We start from the raw sequence: 11,876 nt of genomic DNA, 5'->3' as shown, positions 1-11,876 counted from the left end.
TTTGATCCTGTCAAACTCAATCTTAGATTCCTAAAACGTTGTCTGTGGGTTCTGGCACAAGTTCATATGCATTTAAGATAGCATTCTTCACCTGTTCATACACTCCAGATACCTCTTCTGATAGCCATGCAAATACCTCACCAGCTGTACCTACAAAATCCACATAGTCACTGGCCCCTGCACTTGTTTAGCCACCTTCTTAAATGAGATGAAGAAAAGCTTACACATCCCACTCATCCAGTTTAGGAAATGCATGAATATACTTAAACAGATCCTCACCAGGCCTTTGGCTACCAAGAGTTTGCCTATCCTCACTCAGCTTACCTTCAGCCTTTATCTCCATCCATTTAAGTTGATTCTCCTGTCTATAAGTGCCAATTTCTGAAGGTCAAACGCTCTTGTTCTGCCAAAGCAATTCATTCTTTTTCTCTGCTTTCGATTGGCCTTCAAACAGTTTCATTTCTGTTGCCCTGGTCTTTTGCCTCCAATTCAAGCTGATTCATTTTCATTGAATTTTAGCCATCTCCAAAGATTCTGATGGTGTTTCCAGCAAATTTAAATGCTGAGCTATTGCTGTAATTATCTCTCCTTTACTCACAGGATTGTCTGCTAATTCCAGCAGCTTGGTCTTATTCACCTTTTGTAAAAATCCCCAGAGTCACTTCTTCCACCTCCAGAAAACTCTTGAGTGACTGAAAGAGCCATTGCTATCCCAAGCAAATGTTTAAACCAACCAAATTCAACACCCAGAACAAAAGACACTAACTCCAACTACTTGCTTCCTTCAAGTCCAGCAGCCTTAATCCCAAACTGGAATTAAAAAACAAATCCCAGAAAGAGCCCCAATTCTGTTACGGTTCAGACCAGACACGCTCAAAATATTTCAATAATGTCAGCCAGATCCTAACTTTAAACCTGCTTAAAACAACTAGCAATGTGGATATCCCAGGAGCGATGCAACTGGCCAAACCAGAGAGTTTTAAAGATTTATTACCAAATGAAACACAAAAAGAGAACAGATATAGAATAACTTAATTTATCAAAAACCCCCAATGGATTATCCCAACTTAATGATACTGTTTCAAATTCTTGCAACAATCTCCAGTAAACATCCCTTGACACAAAAGTTTAATGAAACACAGGGTCTTACAGGACAGATATCAGCAATTCAGCACAGAACTCCTTCCATGTAGCTGTTTATTTGACCATCAGCCTCAAAACAGATTGACTGCTTGCTCTGAACAGCCAGACTGTAAAAAAACCCAAACCAGAGAAAAGCAGAGTTGGGAGAACTAAAATTCATAGAAACCCTACAGCGTGGAAACAGACCCTTCGGCCCAACAAATCCACACCAACCCTCTGAAGAGTAACCCACCCAGACCCATTCTCCTTCCCTACAACTCTACATTTACCCCTAATACACCAAACCTACATATCCCTGAACACAATGGGCAATTTAGCATGACCAATTCACAACCTACTGCTCCTCTTCCATTGTACAAGTCTTTTTTTTAAATTTAAAAGCTTCAAGTAGATAAAGTCAGATTTCAGAACCCAAGTCGTAAAACACTTTGGAAAACAAAACCAAGGACAACACAACCTTGTTAAAAAGGAACAGTATCCCCACACTTGCCTCGATTTGTCTACTTCAGTAGAAAGTATTTACAGTCTGTGATGGAACTCTCAGAATAGGGGTAAAAAAAGAATGGAATAGCAATGGCAGGAGTTTCTGGGAGTAATTCATGAGACACAACAGAGATTCATCCCGAGGAAAAAGCAGCATAGTACAGGGAGGATGAGGTAATCATGGTTGACTAGGGAAGTCAGGATTAGCATAAAAACAAAAGAGAAAGCATATAATGTGGTAAAGGTCAGTGGGAACCAGAGGATTGGGAAGCTTATAAGGACCAGAGGGCAACAACAACGAAAAAAATTAAATAGGACAAGCAAAGCAGTAATATAAACAATGACTGTAAAAATTTCTTTAGATATAAAAAAAAGGGCAAAAGTGGATTTAGAGCTGCTGAAAAATAACGTAAACCTTCTTACGGCCAAAACGTTAGAAAATAAGGAAGTGACTTTTGTTGCATAGTCCCAGACTAAAAGTTTTTACTGATTTTGAACAATGGGAGTTACAGGAGATGAGAAAGAGGATCTGTTGAAACATTGAGAAATAGAGGCTTCGGTTTTCCCAGAGTTTAAAAAAAAACCACTATGGTGACAATACTTTTTTTTTTAAATGGAGCTTTATTGAGAGCAATGTCCCAAATGCTGCAAATATTCAGAGGAAATTAGCACAGACCAATGAAAAAAGGTGACCATTACAGAATACAAGTCAGTTCACTGAACACTGACTCCCATGGATGGAGGAAAGCACTGAACTACTAGATTAACTACGCAATGGTGTTTGTCTTTGATTAGCACAGACCTGATGAACCAAATGGCCCTTTCCTGTGCTGTAGAACACCAATTCTAAAATCCTTTACAATAGATGCATTAAAAAGACGCTGATAGTTACTCCCAGTTTTACTGCAAAGAACAGCCTAACAATGAACAGATTAGTACAAAAAGTTCATTCTTAAAGAAACTGGCATACTTCATAAAATAGAATACAGTAATCTACAAGTACTTTGTAAAATTTACTAAACCCATAAATCTTATGATTAAATGAAAAAGTTTACACAAGTGCATATGAAAGACATGGTAGAGGACAAACTAAAGTCATTAACAACTCAAATTGTGGGAATTTCCTAACCTCTTTGCTCCTGCCCCCAACACCATCAGGAGTTAGTATTAAAAGTCCCTGGGAGATTGGCACATTTCTTCCACGTCCATTTCAGCCACCATGGCCACATGGTGTGCTTTCATTTATGCTCTTTCTTAAATGTTTTTCATCTGAATATAAGATGATCATTAAGTATTAAATATCACTGAAAATGGCAGATGTTTATAACAATTTCAATCTTAATACAAGAGCAATCAATTCACAAACATCTTGACTACTATCTAAAAATTAGTCAGATAGTTTAACAGTTAAATGATTTTAAGTTAGTGAATATCTACAAATAACATTGCACCACTGTACTAAGTGTATCACAAACTCAAATTTAATAAAGTTTTCTGGTTAAAGCAGATCAAGAGCATATAACAGATACAGAAATGAGCAAAGAACCTTACTTCTATCATGCCTCTTTTGGTCTCAATATTTCAAGCCAATACAGCAAACTGTGCTTTCAAAGTGTCAGCACATAATGAAGGAATTGAAAAGCTAATTTGAAAATTTTTGGCATCCAAGTGTGCAATCAAATAAGTTGAAATCATTTTTTAGATTAGTGTGGAAACAGACCCTTTGGTCCAACAAGTCCACACTGACCCACCGAAGCACAATCCACCCAGACTCATTCCCTGACATTTATCCCTTTAACTCACTACGGGCAATTTAGCATGGCCAATTCACCTAACCTGCACATTTTTGGACTGTGGGAGGGAACCCACGCAGACACGGGGAGAATGTTTGTGTGGGGTTTGCACAGTCAGTCAGTCATCTGAGGCGGGAATTGAACCCGGGTCTCTGGCGCTGTGAGGCAGCCGTGCTAGCCACTGTGTCACCATGCTTGCTTTAGGTGTTAGCTAAGACAGAAGGACCTGCGACCCTTCTTCAAATAGTGGTACTTGATATCAAGGCTTTGGTTTGACCAGTCATCTGACAGCTACCATTCAAGGTATTGTCTTTCAATCAGTATTGTAAATGCATTAGCACTCCTCGGATCACATACGTTTTGTTCTCAAACTTGAGAGAGAGGAGCTTGACCCTGAAACTCAGGTATCAAGTTTGGTTTAATCTCTCCCTAAGTACATATATGCACTACACAAGAGAATGGGTGAATGACCCAAATTTGCAGGCAACACAACAGCTTTGTTCCAATAGTGAAACACTTTTCTTTCAAATGTTTAAGCACCGATGTGCATCAGATTGCCAAAGCATGCAATACCTATACAAAAGTAACAAAATCTTAGGATATTAACAAAACAATTGCAGAAAATAGTGATAATAGACAATATCAAGCTCTTGCTCAAGTGTGCCAATCATTTGATAATCATCTTGTATTAACCTAGTTTCTGACAGTACCATTATGATTCAAACAAACATTTGTTCCAGTGTATTTGATAGTATCTTGATTTTAGCGAGTTTTGAGAAGATTTGTTGCTCAGGTTGAGGTTCTGGATATAGGTTTGCTCGCCGAGCTGGAAGGTTCATTTCCAGACGTTTTGTCACCATACTAGATAACATTTTCAGTGAGCCTCCGGACAAAGCATTGCTGATGATTCCTGCTTTCGATATGTTTGGGTTTCTTTGGGTTAGTGATGTCATTTCCCTTCTTTTTCTCAGGGGGTGGTAAATGGGTCCAAGTCAATGTGTTTGTTGATAAGAGTTCCTGTTGGAACAGATTGACTTGGACCCCATTTACCACCCCCTGAGAAGAACAACAAGAAATGACATCACCAACTCCAAGAAACCCAAACACAAATAGAAAGCAGGAACCATCAGCAGTATAAAAATTGCAACACAAAGATATTCTCAAAATCTAAATTAGAAATTCATAATTTTACATTTCATGGTCTTAACTATACTTGAGATTACTCTTGGGTGGAAATAATCTGCAATTGTGGCAGTTGGTAAATCACAGATCATTCTTTTTGTACAAATTTTCAATTTCACTCAGTAACATGTTGGGGGCAGGGGGAGTGAAGAAACTTACTTTGCAAAGAGACAGAACTCTCAACGTATGTTAATTTGTGGCTCAGTAAGAAAAGTTTAACGTATATTTAAATAAGTTTCCAAGAATAAGTAAAATGTTAACAAGAATCTTTTCACAAGAAAGCTGAAATTACATCAGATATGAACAGGAGTTGCATTGGACTAGAGATTGTCACTCTTTATTCTTCAAGATGAATTTGCTCCACATAATCTTTTAGTTGATTAACCTTGATCATGTTTAGCAGCTTACAGGATACAAAAGTGAGTCAAGGTAAGCATCCAAACTAGCATTCTTCAAAAGAATTTGATTTTAACCAAGTTAAATTTATAGGGTATTTTATTAGAAACTGCCATTTTCTTCTGGTTTTAAGAGGTTAGAGGAAGCAAGGACCACTTGACATCCATTATTAACATGATTCATTACTTTATGTTTGAGGTGCACCACTTGCTCACGCAGGACACTGGCAGTTGAGGTTAATTCAAAGTTTTCAGACTTTAGAGTCTTTACTTTGTCTTCCAGTTTAGCAATCCGCTCCAGCTTCCTCCTCCGACAATTGGATGCTGCGATACGATTTCTCAGTCTCTTCTTTTCAGCTTTGATCTGCTGCCCTCTTTGGTCTATTGGAGAAAGTGGGGGAGATTCATTCAGTGGACCTACTTCAGGCACCGTCTGGGGCTCCTCTTGATATTTTGGACACATAAGCTGAGCCAAGGTTGAGAAATGGTGTGATGCAGATGCTGGGCCTGCATAGGGAACATGGCCAGTGGAGTAATTTTCAGGACCAGTGTTAGGCAGGCTTGGATTGTAGGTGCTGAGGTTAGTATATACAGGAACATCTCCTTTTGTCTGGGTCAGATGCAGATTACCATGATAGACTGAAGTGGAGCTATGGCCGGAGCACGGAGTTCCAGGCAAAACTAGATGCTGGCTCTGCTTGTGCAAATCCTGCAGTGCTTTAAAGAAAGAAAAGCAAAAATCACCAAAATGGCCATGTTATGTATCACAGCAAAGAAAGTCCTTTCAGTCAACTGTGCATATTGCCAACCAACTGAAAGACTTAACATCTGATGTAAGATTCAAACACTTTCCTTTTCAAGTATCTACCCAATTCCTTTCTCGTCATCTTTAGCTTCCCCCATTTTTATTTCTAGGATATGGGTGTACATTATTTCAGATTCAAACTTCACAATCTCAAAATTAAGGCTTTTATTTGACAATGGGTGAATTTCTTTGAACTCAAATTTAAAACAAGAACATTAGAGTTCGGAAATTCCCAAAATAGAATGATTTCTCCATTGAAAGTCCATGCCAAGTTCTTGAACTTTAGCTGTTTCAAATACAAAATTTAAAAACAATTATTTCCTCCACACCAACATTTCACCCATTCATTTTGAAGAAGTATAGTTAGGTACTGCCACAAGACAAGCCTTCTAAAAGTCACCTAGATCCTGTCTGATTTGTTTATCACTACTATACATATGTTTATATATTCAGTCCTGTCAAGTCTTATTAAAACAAGTTAATGAATTGTTTTGTTTTCTTTGGTTATCACAATCATTTCACACCCATTGCATACAACAGTAATGTATGCCTTCAGTATTCCTCTTGGGAATAGGTCATTACCTCAGCTCCTGCTGTCCTTCTGTCTTGGCCTCTCCCTCAATTGTAACTGTACTGCCAGTCCAGGTTTTGCTTTCAGTGGAAACTGGCTTCACTCTTGCTGCTTACAAAAGATCATGGTCTTCCATCAGTTCCCTGTGAAACTGTCAGTTAAAACCAATGTGGCAAAAAAAAAAGGACTAGCCATTCAGACCAAGCCTGCTCTTGATAATCTTACTGAATTTCCTTTGAACAAAGACATCCACACATGACATTAAGGTAGACGTCCAGTCACCAAAACAGAGATGCTGACCTTTTTAAAAGGGTATTTTTATTCTAGAAACTTGTGTCATCTATGAGGCAGCCTACGATCAAAAGTCTGAATTTTACCCACGGTGAATTTTTAGATACACAGCCTATTTTATAGCAATAATCACAGCATTTTTCACATTCTCTTTAAACACATCATCTGACCAGTAACCTTCCCAATCCCAATCTAATCAAATCATCAAGTTAGAAAGCTGAATAAAAGGACCAAAACTAATCATTCAGAATGTTGCAAGGGTTGAATAGTATTACATTATAAAATTACAGGACACTCGTTAGATGATGCAATGCTTACATCTTAAAAGTTGTTAAGTTATACATACCAGAGTATGTAGAAGTCTTGCAATGTCATACCAACATCTGTGTATACGAGATTTTCAGACTGCAGTTTAGGGCAAGGATTTATAATCTATTCATTTTCTTTGACATGTCGCTACTAAACAAACTGGAAGATCATGTGCTTTGCATGATCTGTGTCTAACGTACTTTCCAAAACTATGACTAGTTCTAAGTTACTTCCAGGTGCACATGCTCAGCTAGAGCCAACGACATGACCTTTGAAACTTTAAAGCTCAACCACTCATAGCTCTGTAAAAGGGAAGCCAAAAAACACACATGGGTCCTCCACAACTACCATGCTTCTATACAATTTGAAGTCCTACAGCACAATGGTGCAAAGTCTTTAAAAATAATATTCAAATAATTACTGAGGCAACATTGGAAGTATCTGGCGATTGTGGCATTCAAACATCAAATAAAGAAAATACAATTGGTCAGAAGTAATTCAATTTGCTTCTTAAAAAAAGTATTAGAAACATTGAACAACCCACACACCTTTAGTGCATCAATAAACTTCACCTTAAATCAGCAGGCATGATACAGGGGATTTAAGTCATTGTCTCCTAGGCTTGTACCATTAGGAATGGCTTTTAAGTCAAGTGTCTCAGTGGTTAGCACTGCAGCCTCATAGCGCTAGGGACCAGAGTTCGATTCCAGCCTCTAGTGACTGTTTGCGTGGAGTTTGCACATTCTCCCTGTGTCTGCGTGGGTCCTCTCCGGGTGCTCCGGTTTCCTCCCATAGTCCAAAGATGTGCAGGTTAGGTGAATTGGCCATGCTAAATTGCCCATAGTGTTAGATGCTTTAGTCAGGGGTAAATATAGGGGAATGGGTCTGGGTGGGATTCTTTTCAGAGGGTTGGTGTGGACTTGTTGGGTCTAAGGGCCTGTTTCCACACTGTAGGGAAGCTAATCTAATCAATTTACCTGGAACTATAATTACCTTCTACACTTCCAACAAATCTCCCAATCTCATTTCCCGAGGACAACTTCAGCTTCTCAACCTAAGCTTATCACCAAAATCCCTAAACCCAGAAGCTGGATAAATCTGGACTGCACCTTTCTTGAAAAGTTTCAACAAACAGAACCAAGCACAGAACTCTAACCATGGCCCAACCATGATTTCATAACAGTTCAGTGTAATTTTTGCTTCACTACTCAACATTTCTATTTAACAGCAAAATTGAAAAATACTTTGCTCACGATGCTCAGAGAGGAGAAATGCAGGTTTATCAAATCTGGAAGTTGGTTAAGATTATTAAAATAGCTTGATAATTAGAAAACTTTGCAGGAGAGATTGAGAGATTCATGTAGGAAAATTGTTTGAAAACTTTTGGTACAACAACAAACAAAAAAAACTACTGAAACATTGGTCTTTGTTACTGACTGGAGTACCGAGTCCAGTTCTGGGCACTGCACCTCAAGAACATTATAATGGTGGTACTGGTGTGATTGCAACCCAGATTTGCCACAATAGCATCCATGCATTAAAAAGGATTAAATGGAGAGGATAGAATCAATAGACTGCGAATGTAATGAAAGTGAGATGCTGGAAATGAACGCTGCCTGACCGGCTGTGCAAGGAGCAGGGGAAATCAATGCTTCAGACATGAGCCTTTCATCAACAATGAGATGTCTGGGTCAAGGAGGCAGAGAAACACGGGAGGTTGATCGGGGTATAGAGAGGTGGGTGGGTATGTAGCTGGGAATGCAATAGATCGATGAAGGTCAGGGGTGAAAGTGATAGGTCGGAGAGGAGGGTGGAGCAGATAGGTGGGAAGGAAGATAGACAATAGGACTGTTCAAGAGGGCAGTGCCGAGTTGGAAGGTTGGGACTGGGATAAGGTGAGGAGAGGGGAAAATGAGGAAACAGGTCCTGGGCTGCCTCCATCGCCAAACCCTAACCACCTGAGCCCAGAGGAAGAATGCCTCATCTTCAGCCTTGGGACCCTCTAACCACATGGGACCAATGTGGATTTCACCAGTTTCCCCATTTCCCTTCCCCCAACCTTATCCCAGTCCCAACCTTCAAACTTAAGCATCTGTAGTCCTCACTTTCTCCCTGTCAAAATTATTGGGACTGGGACATCTGCAGAACAATATCCATCATTTGCATTCCAAACAGTGACAAAGATCAACATTCCACTAGCTTTTTTCTGTATAGTATTGTACCTAGAGTTTTTAAAGCAATTTCATTACATTGAACCCAAAACCACTATCCTGCCAGAATTCTGAACTTTTAAACTACTTGAAAATGCTCTGATCCATCTTCCTTGATTCCAGATTTGATAATTTAACAGAATTGCTAGTTGGTGGATAAGGCCATGTGGTCGATCAAGGCTGCACCGAGTCTCTGAAGAACATCACACAGAGATCCAGCTTCCTCCACATTTACCATGACTAACCCAGCTAGCTTGCATACCCCTAGATACTATGGGCAAGTTACCAAGGTCAATCCACCTAACTTGCACATCTTCAGATCCCTCACTAAACTAAACTAGTTTAGTAACTCAGTGTCCCTATGAAACACTGTGCCTCCACTGGCCATATCTGCCATACAGCCCAATAAAAAGATTGAAGCACTGTATGTACCCAAACGAACTACTTCTACAATAATGATCCTACAGGCTTAAATAAATACTTACAGTAGGGATGAGAGTTTTCCATTTGATCTCTGCTTCCCTCTAGGAATTCTCGACCTGAAAATTGGAATACAAAGATACAATATATATGTTTTTAAAATACCCAAGACATCTTTCACTCAAGTTAAAACTTTCACGGGTTAAGAATGCAGTAAAATACACACTAGAAACCAAAAAATTTAAAACAGCAGCTTCACACAAAAAAAAACCGCTATGGTTACCATTCTGCTCAGGACTGTCAACAGCTCAGAACCTCAAACCGAGACAAAAACATTAGCGTTCTACAAAAGGACTGGAGCAAGATGAGGTGGAACGGGCACCAAGCCGAGGATTAACAGTCTGTGAGCAAAACGGAATTAAAGAACAAGGTCTCAAGAAAACTTTGTGGAAGACTGGGAGGAGTGTGTTAAGGTCACGTCCTGGGGCTGCCTCGAAAGTCCCGAAACCTTCCGTTTTCAAGGTTACCAGGAGCAAGACAATGATGCAGGCACCAAGTGTTCGTGTGCAGTTGGAAGAAGTTTGTTTTAAAAAAAAAGGCTGTCAAGCTGGATAGTTCCTTATGAAACACAGACAGACACAGAGTCTCAGACACGTACAGTGGCAGCTTTGTTTTAACCAAAGAATGCAGGGAGCGGCTGGGGGAAATGAGAGACTGGGAAATGACTGCAAACCGGCTCAGGGTAGAGCTGACGGGAAGTTAAAGGGCTGACATGTAAGAGTGTTGGAGGGGGAAGCACGGAGTTTTCTGGCCGCCCGAAGCCTGGGCTCCTGGGGATATCCCCGCCCACCTCCTTACCCCAGCCCTGGGCCAATCCCCAAGGCCTCGCCGCGCACACTCCCCATCCCCATACCTTTCACAAAGGGATGGACCAGGGCCTCCAGCTCCCGCCTGGGGCCGCTGCCGTCCGCCGCCTTCTCCAGCTCGGGGGATCGTCGCTGCAGCGCGCCGCCGCCTGCTCCTGCTCGCGGGCTGTCCGCCTGCTGCTGCCGCTCCCGCTCGGCCGCGCTTTTCTTCTCCATCATCAACATCATGATGGGGACGGTCTGGAGCCGGCCGCCGACGCTCGCTGCCTCATCCTGGTAAAAAGGCGTTCCCATCCGGACAGCTCCCGACGAACAAGGCGGTTGGGGTTGGGGTGGGGGGGGGGGGTGTAATGGGAAAGGAGGCGGGTGTCTGGACCCTAGCGGCGCCCCGGCTCCGCTCACTGGGAACGTGGCGCCGGCCCTCAGCCGTTGACGCACATTCTCGCGCGGATGACGCACGTTTTAATTATAACCGACGCGTCATCGCGCCGGTATCTGACGTGTACACGCCCACTTCTGACGTGTTGACGCCCCCTGTCTTCCCCATCCCCCAGACTTCCCCGCCCCCCCCGGCTTCAGGTGCTTGAGAGCCCGCAAAGTTGTACGGTCACAGGTTCGATTCTACTGTCTGCGTGGAGTTTGCACGTTCTCCCCATGTCTGCGTGGGTTTGTTCCCGCAGCCCAAAGAATCAGGTGAATTGCCCAGACTGTGAGGTGCATTAAGTCAAGAGGGAAATGGGTCTGGGTGGGTTACTCTCCGGGGGATCAGTGTGGACTAGTTGGGCCGAAGGGCCTGTTTCCACACTGTAGGGAATCTAATCTCACAGAAACAGACCCTTCCGCCCAACTTGTCCATTCTCACCAGTTATCCTGAACTAATCTAGTCCCATTTGCCAGCACTTGTCCCATGTCCCTCTAAAGGAAAGTGAGGACTGCAGGTGCTGCTGGAGATCAGAGCTGAAAATGTGTTGCTGGAAAAGCGCAGCAGGTCAGGCAGCATCCAAGGAGCAGGAGCAGGAAAATCGACGTCGATTCTCCTGCTCCTTGGATGCTGCCTGACCTGCTGCGCTTATCTAGCAACACATTTTCAGCCATGTGCCTCGAAACACTTCCTATTCATATACCCATCCAGATTGCCTTTTAAATGTTGTACCAGATTTACAAGGATGTTGCCTCTACGAGGAGCTGTAGGGAGAGGCTAAATAGACTGGGATTGTTTTCCCTGAAGAGTCGGAGGCTGAGGGGTGACCTTATAGAGGTTTATAAAATCATTAGGGGCATGGATAGGTTAACTGGACAAGGTCATTTCCCTGGGGTATAGTGATCCAGAACTAGAAGGTATAAGTTTAGTGTGAGAGGGGAAATTTCAAAAGGGACCTAAAGGGCAACTTTTTCATGTAGAGGATGG

The 11,876-nt window shown here is 41.7% G+C and overlaps 1 protein-coding gene across 1 annotated transcript; it reads right to left on the bottom strand.

Annotated features, from left to right (window-relative positions):
- Positions 1-3,085: 3,085 nt before the first annotated feature.
- On the bottom strand, positions 3,086-10,867 carry LOC140485644 (transcription factor Jun-like). Its single transcript, XM_072584001.1, has 3 exons — positions 10,516-10,867; positions 9,668-9,721; positions 3,086-5,713 (listed from the first exon to the last, which is right to left on the bottom strand). The coding sequence occupies exons 1-3, from the start codon at positions 10,760-10,762 to the stop codon at positions 5,100-5,102; spliced, it is 915 nt and encodes a 304-aa protein (XP_072440102.1). The 5' UTR covers positions 10,763-10,867; the 3' UTR covers positions 3,086-5,099.
- Between the last annotated feature and the right edge of the window lie 1,009 nt (positions 10,868-11,876).

The sequence above is a fragment of the Chiloscyllium punctatum genome, chromosome 14 (genome assembly GCF_047496795.1).
Source record: "Chiloscyllium punctatum isolate Juve2018m chromosome 14, sChiPun1.3, whole genome shotgun sequence".
NCBI classification, from domain to species: domain Eukaryota; kingdom Metazoa; phylum Chordata; class Chondrichthyes; order Orectolobiformes; family Hemiscylliidae; genus Chiloscyllium; species Chiloscyllium punctatum.
This window is presented reverse-complemented; position numbering and strand designations above follow the sequence as displayed.